The following is a 15,567-nucleotide window of genomic DNA, read 5'->3' as shown; positions in this document are numbered from 1 at the left end:
GTAAAAGGTTAAACAGAGAGTTTTTCTGGAGAGCACAACTCAGGACCTCATTGGACAGGGAGCCAACTAGTGAAAGCATTGGATGACGTCATTGGTTGAATGATGGTCTGGATGTCACAGCTGAGGTGTCTGATAGGCGCAGCATCCCTCCTACGGTGCCCATTCAGGATTCACCATCCACTAAACTGTAAACAATGCCATGGCAACCCAGAGAGGTTTCAAAATGGCCGCTGGTCAACTCTGTTAATCATACTGTTATCATGCTAAACCAGTGACACTGGGACGTTAGCCACTGTCTGTCCATGGTCTATTGTATGTCTCAATAGTTTACAGTCAACAGTGTGGAAGAACTGGACAGGAGAAAGCACATGTCCGGTAGACATCCACCACAAAGCCAATATGGCAGTCCAGAGCAGATGAAGGAAGGGAGACAAGGAGAGAAAGAAAGCCATTACTTCCCCCTCCTTCCTCCAAGTTCCAAGCTTTCTAACCATGCTCTCTATTCCACAGCCTCCCAGTCTTTCTAACCATGCTCTCTATTCCACAGCCTCCCAGTCTTTCTAACCATGCTCTCTATTCCACAGCCTCCCAGTCTTTCTAACCATGCTCTCTATTCCACAGCCTTTGCTCACGTCAGAACTAATATACAGGTACAACGGCTGAGAGCCACACAGACATGCAGGGACCAGGAGGAGACAGGGAGGGAAACAGAGAGAGAGAGAGAGAGGGAAATAGAGAGGGAAAATGGAGACAGACGGAAAAAGAGAGCAGAGGAGAGGAGAGGAGAGGAGAGGAGAGGAGAGGAGAGGAGAGGAGAGGAGAGGAGAGGAGAGGAGAGGAGAGGAGAGGAGAGGAGAGGCGGAAGCAAAATCAGAGGTCGAGGCAGACGAGAGGTGGAGGTCGATGAGAGGTGGAGAGACAGAGAGGAGAGACAGAGAGGAGAGACAGAGAGGAGAGACAGAGGAGAGACAGAGAGGAGAAACAGAGACAGCACTGCAGACTGCTCTGTGTTCTGCCACAGAGAGAGTGGGAGAAGAGGAAGGAGGAAAGGACCCACATGTTTATCGCTGGTAATGATGTCACAGAAGGGAAAGTGATGGTTTTAAGTGCGTATAGTAGCTCTGGCTGGGAGACAGATGATTTTTGTTTGTCTAGGGTTCAGACGAGAGCAACCATCCTTCATTTAAGTGCACCTCTGTGGAGTTGTGAGTTGCAGCTGAAGGAGATGCCCCAGACAACTCCAATCAGACCTCACTATTGTAATGGCTAGTTTGGCTAGGCTGGAACCTACTGGGTTGGGTTGTTAAGACTGTTAGCTACTGTACAGTTCCTCCAACAAAAACACACAGGATGTCTGGTCTAGGACCCCAATTCAATCAAGTGCAGTCTGAAGATAAAGGAAAACGGCAATTCTGGTTCACATAGAATGTTTACACTGCATCAGAGGTGGTAATTGGGTTAAAAACAACACACCCTGCAAGCTGTTGCTCTTCCACTCTTACAGACATTGTCATTGGATATTTATGCAAAACCACATCTGTTCACAAAATACAATGTAAAAATTCAGAGTGAACCTGCAGTAACTGGAGTCGTAGTGCAGAGAAACAGCCTGGAGGGAGGATGTAGCTGTGATGGAAGTGCACTGACGTGTGTCTTCACCACTCATCAATTGATGAGGTGAACAGGACAATCAATGGCCGATCAACAAAAACTATAACAGTGTATGGCCATTCAGTTTGATGGATCCCCACAGACACTTCCATGTTATGGGGCTGGGATGGAAACCAGAGTACTTACAGTACATGGATAGACACGACATGACAATAAAGTGCCTTTTTAATTTAATCAACAATCTGGATACACAGAGCATCACCAAAGCACCTCTGGAAACGCATTTACACAGAGGAAAAGAGTACTTTGAGTGACACAACATTTAGTATTGACTGACATTTGATTGAATTGTGCAACAAAACTTTCTTCAACTTGGAATAAACCAAACCTTATCGTTGTGGTTGAAATCTAGTTTAAAATGAAACAAGAACTGTATACTAACTAGTCACTTTGAATTTGATGCAATGTTATTACGTTGAGAAGGTACATTGAGATAACGAGAAAACAACGTTTGCCCATTACCACTGTGTCCGACGGTAATTTGAAGGACTTACAGTAGACGTCGACCCGTATGGACTTGATGGCTGGGGAGCCGAGGCCGTTCTCAGCCTTGCAGTAGTAGCGTCCCCCTTGGTGTCTCTGGATCTTGGTGATGTGCAACGTCTCGTTAAACACACTCGAGTCCTGGAAGCGGTCAGACACACTGCCTGCTGTCTTGGTCCATCGAATCTGGGGAGGAAATAGGACACATGATTGTTTAGATGATTTACAGATGTAGGATCTTAATTTGAGCCAGTTTGCTACAGCAGGAAAATAATCCTGCAGCAACAGAACATTTGAATTATTATGTGGATTATAATTAATGGAGATTTTTGTAGGGGTTGATACATTTTCTGTAAGGGAAAATCAAGTCTGAAATTTCAAAGTGGATATTACAAACTTCAGAAGCCTTTTAATAACCTCAAATACATTACACGTTTCTGTTAACCTCTATCAGCCCTGGAAAGGTGAGTCTCTACTCTACCAATTTTATCTTCTCATTATAACCACACATTATCACCTAATACAGTGGTTCTGACTCTTCCCCTCCTCAAAGGAGATCTGATATCTCTATCTGTAAGAGTAAAAGCCTCATTCACAACTTCACAGCCTTTCACTAACTGGTGCAACACCCTTAACCTTGTAGCAGGGGGGTGGTAATGAAAGATGAACTAGCGTTCAGTTCGTTCCTCTGGTCTACAACATGGAGGTGTAATTGACCCTCCATCATCTCTCTCTCTCCCGTTCTCATTAAAGCCTGGACATGTGGTGCAGGGCCATGCCCCGAAGGCTGACAGAGACAGAACCACTGAACATGTGGGTTAATTCACCTCTTTTTTTAAGCTACTGCTACATCACCCCAGAGATAGACTGTGTTTGCTAAGTGACAGCATACACACACGTGCAAGCATGTATGCACATAAACACATGCACACACACACACACACACACACACACACACACACACACAGACTGGCTTTGCCTCCAGAGTCAACACATACAACATATCTCTGCTGTCTGTGTGAGCAGAGAGGGAGCAGCAGTGCATTGGAATTCAATAACAATGCATACGCTAGCGATAGCATCGTATTTGACGGAGATAGCATGGGATGGAGATTGGGTGGTGTCGGAGAGATAACTGTTCTGTTGTATTGGATGTGGGTCCTATCCCATGTTCAGCTTCCACTCTGGGCTATGTCAAAGGGCTTTAGAGAGAGGGAGAGAGAGAGGGAGTGAGAGCGAGAGAGAGAGAGAGCGAGAGAGAGCGAGAGAGAGAGAGAGAGAGAGAGAGAGAGAGAGAGAGAGAGAGAGAGAGAGAGAGAGAGAGAGATGAGAGAGAGAGAGAGAGCGAGAGAGAGAGACAGACAGACAGACAGACAGACAGACAGACAGACAGACAGACAGAGAACGTGAGAGAAAGAGAGAGTGAAAGTGAGAGAGAGAGAGAGAGAGAGACAGAGAGAGAGACAGACAGACAGACAAATAAAATTAAATTGTATTGGCCACATGCGCCGAATACAACAGGTGCAGACATTAAATTGAAATGCTTACTTACAGCCCTTAACCAACAGTGCATTTATTTTAAATAAAAAAGTAGAATAAAACAACAATAAAAGTGTTGAGAAAAAAAGAGCAGAAGTAAAATAAAATAACAGTAGGGAGGCTATATATACAGGGGGGTACCGGTGCAGAGTCAATGTGCGGGGGCACCGGCTAGTTGAGGTAGTTGAAGTAATATGTACATGTGGGTAGAGTTAAAGTGACTATGCATAACTAATTAACAGAGTAGCAGCAGCGTAAAAAGATGGGGTGGGGGGGCAGTGCAAATAGTCTAGCTGTTAGCTGTTCAGGAGTCTTATGGCTTGGGGGTAGAAGCTGTTGAGAAGTCTTTTGGACCTAGACTTGGCACTCCGGTACCGCTTGCCGTGCGGTAGCAGAGAGAACAGTCTATGACTAGGGTGGCTGGAGTCTTTGACAATTTTGAGGGCCTTCCTCTGACACCGCCAGATATAGAGGTCCTGGATGGCAGGAAGCTTGGCCCCAGTGATGTACTGGGCCTTACGCACTACCCTCTGTAGTGCCTTGCGGTCGGAGGCCAAGCAGTTGCCATATCAGGCGGTGATGCAACCAGTCAGGATGCTCTCGATGGTGCAGCTGTAGAATTTTATGAGGATCTGAGGACCCATGCCAAATCTTTTCAGTCTCCTGAGGGGGAATAGGCTTTATCGTGCCCTCTTCACGGCTGTCTTGGTGTGTTTGGACCATGATAGTTCGTTGGTGATGTGGACACCAAGGAACTTGAAGCTCTCAACCTGTTCCACTACAGCCCCGTCGATGAGAATGGGGGCATGCTCAGACAGCGAGAGAGAGAGCTGGCTTATGACGACCTCAGCAGAATTCAGTATTCTACCAGCTTATACTCTTCCATTTATTTCCTCTCCTCTGCCTTTTGTGTAAAGAGCTTTTGAGTTCCAGCAAAGCGCCAATTTCAATAAGTGTATTGTTCGAGGGACACTAAGAAATGGGTATTCAAATAGCATCTGTAGTTTTCAAAGGGAAAGCGCTAATGTTTGTTTCACATGATGGTATACCATATTATCTGACTGAATGGGAAGCTTTTAACGTTTTTCCGGAAGCCCCACAGCCATTTTGCTCTCCTCTCTTTCTTTTCAACTTCCTTTGTCTGGGTGCTAGGGTATGTCTAGTCTGTCTGGGTGCTAGGGTATGTCTAGTCTGTCTGGGTGCTAGGGTATGTCTAGTCTGTCTGGGTGCTAGGGTATGTCTAGTCTGTCTGGGTGCTAGGGTATGTCTAGTCTGTCTGGGTGCTAGGGTATGTCTAGTCTGTCTGAGTGCTAGGGTATGTCTAGTCTGTCTGGGTGCTAGGGTATGTCTAGTCTGTCTGGGTGCTAGGGTATGTCTAGTCTGTCTGGGTGCTAGGGTATGTCTAGTCTGTCTGGGTGCTAGGATATGTCTAGTCTGTCTGGGTGCTAGGGTATGTCTAGTCTGTCTGGGTGCTAGGGTATGTCTAGTCTGTCTCGGTGCTAGGGTATGTCTAGTCTGTCTGGGTGCTAGGGTATGTCTAGTCTGTCTGGGTGCTAAGGTATGTCTAGTCTGTCTGGGTGCTAGGGTATGTCTAGTCTGTCTGGGTGCTAGGGTATGTCTAGTCTGTCTGGGTGCTAGGGTATGTCTAGTCTGTCTGGGTGCTAGGGTATGTCTAGTCTGTCTGGGTGCTAGGGTATGTCTAGTCTGTCTGGGTGCTAGGGTATGTCTAGTCTGTCTGGGTGCTAGGGTATGTCTAGTCTGTCTGGGTGCTAGGGTATGTCTAGTCTGTCTCTGTGCTAGGGTATGTCTAGTCTGTCTGGGTGCTAGGGTATGTCTAGTCTGTCTGGGTGCTAGGGTATGTCTAGTCTGTCTGGGTGCTAGGGTATGTCTAGTCTGTCTGGGTGCTAGGGTATGTCTAGTCTGTCTGGGTGCTAGGGTATGTCTAGTCTGTCTGGGTGCTAGGGTATGTCTAGTCTGTCTGGGTGCTAGGGTATGTCTAGTCTGTCTGGGTGCTAGGGTATGTCTAGTCTGTCTGGGTGCTAGGGTATGTCTAGTCTGTCTGGGTGCTAGGGTATGTCTAGTCTGTCTGGGTGCTAGGGTATGTCTAGTCTGTCTGGGTGCTAGGGTATGTTTTTCTGTGTATATCCAACAGGGGATTATGTGAGTGTAAGCCTGGGAGTACAGTTTGACCCTCTCCTCTCTTTTCTTCTTGCTCTAAGACAAGCATTGAAGATCTGAGAGGAGTGGATGCGTATTTAGCGTTATTATAATACATGTAGCTCAGTCCAAGCTGAGTTTCAATTTAGCTGTAGCGCTTTCAAATAATGTAGAGGGTAGTGTCTGAGGGTTAAGGGCTGAGGATTGACTTATACAGGCTGAAAGTTATGGCCAAACTTCCTAATGTCACGATTTAACACTTTACTTTTAGGACATTATCTTTAATTGCGTGCCCAATAACTGTGTACTGTTCTAGCCTGCTCTATCACATGTTTGTGGGTCACAACACATATTACCATTACAAATAGGCCTGCATCTTGTTTACATTTAATTTCTATACTACAGTTGAAAAGGTCACACAGGCAATAAATGGCTCCATTCTCTGAATCACATTCTTTAGACTACAACACACATACACGGGGGGGGTTCAAACTTTACATATCCCCATAAAGCATTAAAAAACATTAAAGCAGTTAGTTCCCATGCAGAAAAATAGACTGAAAGTCATTAAAATGATAATGCTATTCTTCTTGTAAGTCAATCAGTCAGTCTAGTCTCTGGCATTCTGATAAAAAAATCTAAATTTCGAAAGTTGCTCCTCGGCTAGGATCTGAATCCAACAGTAACTTCCAGCAGTGTTGGACAACACACAGTGACAGCTAGCTGCTAATTGTTATGCGTGCGGCGACTGTGGCAGTTGTTGTGATGCTGGGGATTGTATGTCGGAAGAACGCATCGTCAGTTGATCTCCCACGCTGCAACGCTATGCCTGCCCACCTCTCTGTCCTAATTTTGGACTGGTTTTTTAATTGCTTACCATCTTTGAGCTCTCAAGGGTGTCCGAGGGAGGAGGTCAGAGGTAAGAGCAGTGGTGGCTCCTGAAAAAATTCTCAGGAGGGGCAATTTTTCTGATGATTTAGGTGACCTACACACGTGCACGAGTCCGTGCACGCGATTCCAGATATCTTTACCTCTGAATAAACTGCCTTTATTATACCATATCCACCCTGTCCAAAGTCTCTACTTGGTCTCAGTTCTCCAGTAAACTTGTGATTATCAACAGTACACAACGGTAACAAACAATTGGGGGAACTCACGGGGCAGATAGTAACCACTTAAAAGGAAGCGATTCCCAAACCTTCCATAACAAAGCCATCACCTACAGAGAGATGAACTTGGAGAAGAGTCCCCTAAGTAAGCTTGTCCTGGGCCTCTGTTCACAAACACAAACAGACCCCACACAGCCCCAGGACAACAACAACAACAACAACAACAACACAATTAGACCCAACCAAATCATGAGAAAACAAAAAGAGAATTACTTGACACATTGGAAAGAACAAACAAAAAAACAGAGCAAACTAGAATGCTATTTGGCCCTAAACAGAGAGTACACAGTGGCAGAATACCTGACCACTGTGACTGACCCAAACTTAATGAAAGCTTTGACTATGTACAGACTCAGTGACCATAGCCTTGCTATTGAGAAAGGCCGCCGTAGGCAGACCTGGCTCTCAAGAGAAGACAGGCTATGTGCACACTGCCCACAAAATGAGGTGGAAACTGAGCTGCACTTCCTAACCTCCTGCCAAATGTATGACCATATTAGAGACACATATTTCCCTCAGATTACAGCGATCCACAAAGAATTCGAAAACAAACCCAATTTTGATAAACTCCCTTATCTACTGGGTGAAAAACCACAGTGTGCCATCACAGCTGCAAGATTTGTGACCTGTTGCCACAAGAAAAGGGCAACCAATGAAGAACAAACACCATTGTAAATACAACCCATATTTATGTTTATTTATTTTCCCATTTGTACTTTAACTATTTGCACATTGTAACAACACTGTATATATACATAATATGACATTTGAAATGTCTTTATTCTTTTGAAACTTCTGAGTGTAATGTTTACTGTTAATATTTATTGTTTATTTCACTTTTGTTTACTATCTACTTCCCTTGCTTTGGCAATGTTAACACACGTTTCCCATGCCAATAAAGCCCTTAAATTGAATTGAATTGATAGTAAGGTCGCAATGACACAGAAAGCAGTTCAATGTCGGGGTACAGAGTCGCTCTCTTACCAGGATCGCGGTCCGCTCTGACCAGGGTGAAGGTGGCCGGCTCCACTTCTCTGTCCGGGACTCATCCAGCCAAGTCTCCCAGCTGTATTGGGATTCAGCTGCCAGCAGCGTTTTCATTATTTAGTCCGTTCGTAGCGGGTATGTACACGATCAACAAGATCAGTCCAAAACCAACCACTGGAAATCCATGGTTGGCAGAATGTTTGTAAACTAAGTCTACAAATTAAAAACATAAAATAACGCCGCACTGCAGGTCGCAACAGAGACGCTTCTAGCCGCCATTGTCTTAGTTACGTTCAACGTTACGTCACGTATGACGAAAGCGCGTAAGTGCAAGCCCACAGACACCCATAGAGAATGTATTGAAAGCTTTGAAATGTGAAAAAATAGATTTTACATGACAGGCTATGAGAGACTTCTGGGCGATTTTCAACTTGACTGAAATCGCCCCAAAAACGGGCGGGGCCATTTGAAGCACGACTTTAGCCTGATTTGACATTTAGTGGCTGGCAGATCAGACGTGAACACTGATAACTGCTGTTGCCGTGATATAATTGATTAGAAAAAAAATCCCTTCCTTTTCCCGTTTGGCAGTGCGTCGCCCATATCGCCCTATTGAACAAGCCGTCCCTGGGTAAGAGGTCTCTGTGAAGCCAAGTGTGGCCAACTGTGGAGTAAAATACTTAAGTAAAAATACTTTAAAGTACTACTTAAGTAGATTTTTGGGGTATCTGTACTTTACTATTGATATTTTTGACAACTTTTACTTTTGCTCCACTACATTAAAGATTTACTTTTTACTCCATACATTTTCCCTGACACCAAAAAGTACTCGTTAGATTTAGAATGCTCAGGCAGGACAGAATTATTGACCACTTCATGCACCTATCAATATAACACATTGTCATTCCTACTGCCTCTGATCTGACGGACTGACTAAACACAAATACTGCATTTCTAAATGATGTTTGAGTGTTGAAGTGTTCCCGTCTGTCCGTAAATTTGATGTACAGCATTTACTTGTACTTTTTACTTAAGTATGACCATTGAGTACTTTTTCCACTCATGTACTTTCAGTAAGTACATTTAAAACCAGATACTTTTAGACTTTTACTAAAGGAGTATTTTACTGAGTAATTTTTGCTTTTACTTGAGGCATTTTCTATTAAGGTATCTTTACTTTTACTCAAGTATAACAATTGAGTACCTTTTCCACCACTGGTGGCCAAGTATGACAATAGAATGGCCAGAGAAAAACTGACATGGGTACATATCACAGACTGACTGATTTTCAATGTCTTTTCAACCCAAAATACTTATTTTCAATGTCTTTTGCTCATAGGGAATACTGTTCAGTTCAACAAAGACTGAAAGGTCTGAATCACTATCCGACCATTCAACTATCCAACCATCCAAGTGGCTGTACCATAGCCCAGGTAGAATGGGGGTGGCTAGGATCACACTCCACACTCCAGACCACAACTAACCCCTAAATAAACTACAATATCTCTAGCTATATCCTCCCATGAGTATACAGTACTGTACAGTATCCCACAATAACATGTGGGCAGCTATACCCACACTTCCCATCTCCAGACCCTAGCCTGCTAGACGCTAGCCTGCTAGACGCTAGCCTGCTAGACGCTAGCCTGCTAGACCCTAGCCTGCTAGACCCTAGCCTGCTAGACCCTGGCCTGCTAGACGCTAGCCTGCTAGATGCTAGCCTGCTAGACACTCAAGGCTGTATGCGGCTAATTTAAACCACCTGACCCTCTTACCCGCCTGTCTGAACTTGACCCAGCAGATAATTGAAACAAAAATGGGTGGTGTTGGGTGTTTGCTCTGTGGTGTAGCTGGCGTGATGGTGTGCGTGTGTGTGTGTGTGTGTGTGTGTGTGTGTGTGTGTGTGTGTGTGTGTGTGTGTGTGTGTGTGTGTGTGTATGTGTGTGTGTGTGTGTGTGTGTGTGTGTGTGTGTGTGTGTGTGTGTGTGTGTGTGTGTGTGTGTGTGTGTGTGTGTGTGTGTGTGTGTGTGTGTGTGTGTGTGTGTGTGTGTGTGTGTGTGTGTGTGTGTTTGTGTGTGCGTGCGTGCGTGTGTGCGTGCGTGTGCATGTGTGTGTGTGTTTGCTCAGCGGTGTTGCTGGCATAGTCAGACTGTGTCCTCAAACACAGTGTGAGTGTACAGACTGGAGGCAGGCCAGAGTCCAGGTCAGAAGATACCTCAGGGGAGAGAGAAAGATGGCTTTATCATGGGAATGACATCTCATAGTGGCTGCCACTCCATCCAATATTTCACAGCTGCTGATTGAAAACAGTCCAATCTAATACCTGTCTCTGTCAGATTGGAATGTTTTGGTGAACCAAAAAAAAGTGATTGTGTCTAATCATTTTACACACTTATAATATGGTGAATGCCAATCGACACACAATTTAACATTGACTTAACTCTTCAACGTAACTTAGATTCCAGTGGGTATAGTTGCTATGTACATTTTGCCTGGCTACCCAGACTCATTGCTCCAGCCAAACGCCACACCACGCCCATTAATGTTTCTTCTCCGACCCATCTAGAATGCGAACACATTCAGACCGTCTGATTGGTCCCAGAAACTGATGGGTAGGGCCAGAGCCAGAACACACATTGGTGAAGCAGCGTTTTCGAAGTACATAATTGGCCTTGATACCCTGATTGGATAGAGACGATCCAATCACTGATGACATTCACCACAATTGACGTCACCACAAACGACTTTCAATGATGGCAGATTCAGGCTGAAGTATGTAGCGAACGATAGAGCAGTGGAAGAATTCAGTGTGAGTCATTGGCCAAATGTGTGTAGCCTTGGTTTCTCAAATGACTGCCTCGCCTGGTTCACCAACTACTTCTCAGATAGAGTTCAGTGTGTCAAATCGGAGGGCCTGTTGTCTGGACCTATGGCAGTCTCTATGGGGGTGCCACAGGGTTCAATTCTTGGGCCGACACTTTTCTCCGTGTATATCAATGATGTCGCTCTTGCTGCTGGTGACTCTCAGATCCACCTCTACGCAGACGACACCATTTTGTATACATCTGGCCCTTCATTGGACACTGTGTTAACAAACCTCCAAACGAGCTTCAATGCCATACAACAATCCTTCAGTAGCCTCCAACTGCTCTTAAACACTAGTAAAACTAAATGCATGCTTTTCAATCGAACGCTGCTGGCACCCGCCCACCCGACTAGAATCACCACTCTCGACGGGTCTGACCTAGAGTATGTGGACAACTACAAATACCTAGGTGTCTGGTTAGACTGTAAACTCAACTTCCAGACTCACACAAAGAATCTCCAATCCAAAGTTAAATCTAGAATCAGCTTCCTATTTCGCAATAAAGCCTCCTTCACTCATGCTGCCAAACATGCCCTCGTAAAACTGACTATCCTACCGATCCTTGACTTCGGCGATGTAATTTACAAAATAGCCTCCAACACTCTACTCAGCAAATTGGATGTAGTCTATCACAGTGCCATCCGTTTTGTCTCCAAAGCCCCATACACTACCCACCACTGTGACCTGTACGCTCTTGTTGGCTGGTCCTCACTACATGTTCGTCGTCAAACCCACTGGCTCCAGGCCATCTATAAATCACTGCTAGGCAAATCCCCGCCTTATCTTAGCTCATTGGTCACCATAGCAGCACCCACCCGTAGTCTGCGCTCCAGCAGGTATATCTCACTGGTCATTCCCAAAGCCAACACCTCCTTTGGCCGCCATTCCTTCCAGTTCTCTGCTGCCAATGACTGGAACGAATTGCAAAAATCTCTGAAGCTGGAGACTCTTATCTCCCTCAATAACTTTAAGCATCAGTTGTCAGAGCACCTTACCGATCACTGCACCTGTACACAGCCCATCTGAAATTAGCCCACCCAACTACCTCATCCCTATATTGTTATTTATTTTGCTCTTTTGCACCCCAGTATCTCTATTTGCACATAATCTCTTGCACATCTAGCATTCCAGTGTTAATACTATTGTAATTATTCTGCACTATAGCCTATTTATTGCCTTACCTCCATAACTTGCTACATTTGCACACACTGTATATATATTTTCTGTTGTATTTCTGACTTTATGTTTTTTACCCCATATGTAACTCTGTGTTGTTTTTATTGCACTACTTTGCTTTATCTTGGCCAGGTCGCAGTTGTAAATGAGAACCTGTTCTCAACTGGCTTACCTGGTTAAATAAAGGTGAAATAAAAATAAATAAATAAAAATGTACATTGCTGCCGAATTGAATGTTGCTTATAATGAATTGGCTTATAATTGCATCTCTTTAGAGTACTATGGGTACTTCCAGGCTTTGTTTCTAATAGCAAGGCCTTATAAGGTGCATTCCTTACAGGAACCATTGAAACTGATGCTCAGGGGGTTGATCCTCTATGAACAAATACACATTGTTCTTCTGCATAATCACTGTTCATCTACATTAGGGTTCTTCAATTCCGGTCCTGGAGGGCCGAAACACCTCTGTTTTTCATCCTCTCCTTCTAATCAGGGGCTAATTCAGACCTGGGACACCAAGTGAGAGCAATTAACTACCAGGTAGAAATAAAAAACAGAAGTGTTTTGGCCCTCCAGGACCGGAATTGAAGAACCCTGATCTACATAGTGCCGAATATGTGAATGTAAGAATGAAAGCTTCTGTATGTGAGATGGCCAGTAAAGTGCATGGCTGTGTCCCAAACAGCATTCGATTCCCTACATAGTACAGTACTTTTGACCAGAGCCCAATGGGCCCTCGTCAAAAGTAGTGCACTATAAAGGGAATAGAGTGCTGTTTGGGACGCACCATGCACTTTACTGGCCATCTCACATACAGAAGCTTTCATTCTTAATGTCACCAAGGAGAGTGTTCTATTAATCTTCCAATCTAACATTCCTTTTAGCGTGTGTGTGTGTGTCTGTGTGTGTGTGTGTGTGTGTGTGTGTGTGTGTGTGTGTGTGTGTGTGTGTGTGTGTGTGTGTGTGTGTGTGTGTGTGTGTGTGTGTGTGTGTGTGTGTGTGTGTGTGTGTGTGTGTGTGTGTGTGTGTGTGTGTGTGTGTGTGTGTGTGTGTGTGTGTGTGTGTGTGTGTGTGTGTGTGTGTGTGTGTGTGCCTGTGGATCTGTCTGTGTAGGATTTTATTATTAGACTGTCTCTATTTTCCTGGCGGGGAGGCAGGCGCGGGATTGAGAGCACCACGCTGTGAGAAAGCGGCCGCCTGGTTGGACGAGAGCCACAGCCTCCATCAGTGGAGGGTCTGAGGGGGTTGTGGGTAATTTAAAGAGTGTTGCATATTGATAGACATGAAAATAATTCAACGCTGGTGAAATTGGCAACAATGGCCCTGTTTAGGTCACAGTTGGATTGGTCACTTTGTGCGGCACTGATGCTTTAACTGTCTCTCACACATCTCAGTCTCAGTCAGGGTACTACCAAGGGAGCTGAAGGACAAGCCCAGTGGGCACACACTGGTTGAATCAATGTTGTTTCAACATCATTTCAATTAAATTACGTTGTACCAACGTAGAATAGACATTTATCTGACGTCTGGACGTCTTTGTGTGTACGCTAATGATAAAGTAGTACAGGAATTGTGACATGACTTTTTAGAGATGACCTTCACAATGACGATTAGACTCCAATGTCATGTGAGGTCAATATGGATCAGTGGCTTCGTGGATATTGGTAGCAACACCAAAGTTGTGGGTTCAACTCCACATAGACTTTTATATTGTATGTGTGTTAACTAAGTTGCTTTTTAAAACACTGCCAACTTTAAGAAGAATATAAGAATACTTTCCTTTCAGATAGCTTTCAATCCCACCATGCACCATTGGTCATTTAAAAAATGGTAATGACGTAAGGGTTCCCCTTCCTCCTAATCAAAACTTAATATTTATTCTCTTTCGTTTCTAAATACTACAGATAACCTTTGGTAATAGTAATTGTGTACTCAGGGTCACGGATCTGCTCCTCTCTTGGAGGAGGAAAGAGTTAAGTCAAATTAGCATGCAGTAGAACAAACAACAGAACTTTTAAAAAGAGGAGAAGAAGAAGGACGAAAAAACATGCAGAGGCTAAGATTATGAACTTGCTGGGAAGATTTAATTCTAATGAAAAGATTAACGGTTATTATTCACTTACAACTTGATGAGAGCTGACACCCCTTATGTTTTACCAACAGCCTCGGGACTGGCACACTAGTACCAACTACCCCCAAATAACCCCCCCTTCTTCCTATCGACTCTTTAGCATGAGTCCCTACAACCCCCTAACCCTCCGTACCCCCCTCTACCCACCCCAGAACCACCTGAGACCCAGGCTGCTCCATCCCCAAGCCCAGAGTGACAGCCCTGTTCCTCCCCTGCCATGGGATCTGACTGGGGCTCATAATGACTCACTTTCAATGGAAATCCTGCCTCTCCTGCTACTGCCATGTAGCCCTTTGATCTCTCTCTCTCTCTCTCTCTCTCTCTCTCCATATTTCTCTCTCTCCCTCTCTGTCATTATCCTTCTCTATCTCTCTCACTCCTTTCTTCTCTCTCTCACTTTTATCACACATTTTAATTAACAGGATAGAGGATAGAAGTCAAGGCAGGGAGAAAGAACAAGTTGTCGCCACAGATGAGAGCAGAAGATGAATCGCGAGTCGGAGTGTCTCACTAATTTAAGTGGCCCTCACCTTTTCAATGGGAATATAAAAATCAATAGTCTTCTCTGCATCCGAATTTGCACAGGAAGTGTGCAAATGAATGGTAAATATATTTAGATCAAAGGGGAATTAAATATGAATGTAAATGGCGGACAATCCCGTCCCTAGATACCGCTGAGTCCCATTTAATTTGTCTAATCGAGCAAATTGGATACAAATAAAATAAAATTGTATTTGTCACATACACGTGTTTAGCAGATGTTATTGCGGGTGTAGTGAAATGCTTGTGCTTCTACCTCCGACAGTGCAGTAATATCTAACAAGTAATATCTAACAATTTCACAACATATACCCAATACACACAAATCTAAGTAAGGAATGGAATTTAAGAATATATACATATATAGACAAGCAATGACAGAGCGGCATGGCCTAAGATACAGTATAATATTATAGAATACAGTATATACATATGAGATGAGTAATGCAATATATGTAAACATTATTAAAGTGACTAGTGTTCCATTTCTTAAAGTGGCCAGTGATTTCAATAGGCAGCAGCTACCTCTAGTGTGTTAGTGATGGCTATTTAACAGTTTGATGGCCTTGAGATAGAAGCTGTTTTTCATTCTCTCGGTCCCATCGATGTGGATAGGGGGGTGCACCCTCTGCTGTTTCCTGAAGTCCACGATCATCTCCTTTGTTTTGTTGACTTTGAGTGAGAGGTTATTTTCCTGGCACCACACTCCCAGAGCCCTCACCTCCTCCCTGTAGGCTGTCTCGCCATTGTTGGTAATCAAACCTACTACTGTTGTGTCGTCTGCAAACTTGATGATTGAGTTGGAGGCGTGCTTGGCCACGCAGTCATGGTTGAACAGGGAGTACAGG

At 44.3% G+C, this 15,567-nt stretch overlaps 1 protein-coding gene across 3 annotated transcripts in view; it reads right to left on the bottom strand.

The window, feature by feature from the left end:
* The window catches only part of LOC121548651 (MAM domain-containing glycosylphosphatidylinositol anchor protein 2-like), a 321,553-nt gene that overhangs the window by 190,124 nt on the left and 115,862 nt on the right, over window positions 1-15,567 (bottom strand). For all 3 annotated transcript variants that reach the window (XM_045210138.1, XM_045210139.1, XM_041860170.2), the window contains exon 3: window positions 2,166-2,340. In XM_045210138.1, coding sequence (XP_045066073.1) covers window positions 2,166-2,340 — 175 coding nt within the window. The remainder of the gene's footprint in view (window positions 1-2,165; window positions 2,341-15,567) is intronic.

This window comes from Coregonus clupeaformis, chromosome 33 (assembly GCF_020615455.1).
Source record: "Coregonus clupeaformis isolate EN_2021a chromosome 33, ASM2061545v1, whole genome shotgun sequence".
Taxonomy (NCBI): Eukaryota; Metazoa; Chordata; class Actinopteri; order Salmoniformes; family Salmonidae; genus Coregonus; species Coregonus clupeaformis.
This window is presented reverse-complemented; position numbering and strand designations above follow the sequence as displayed.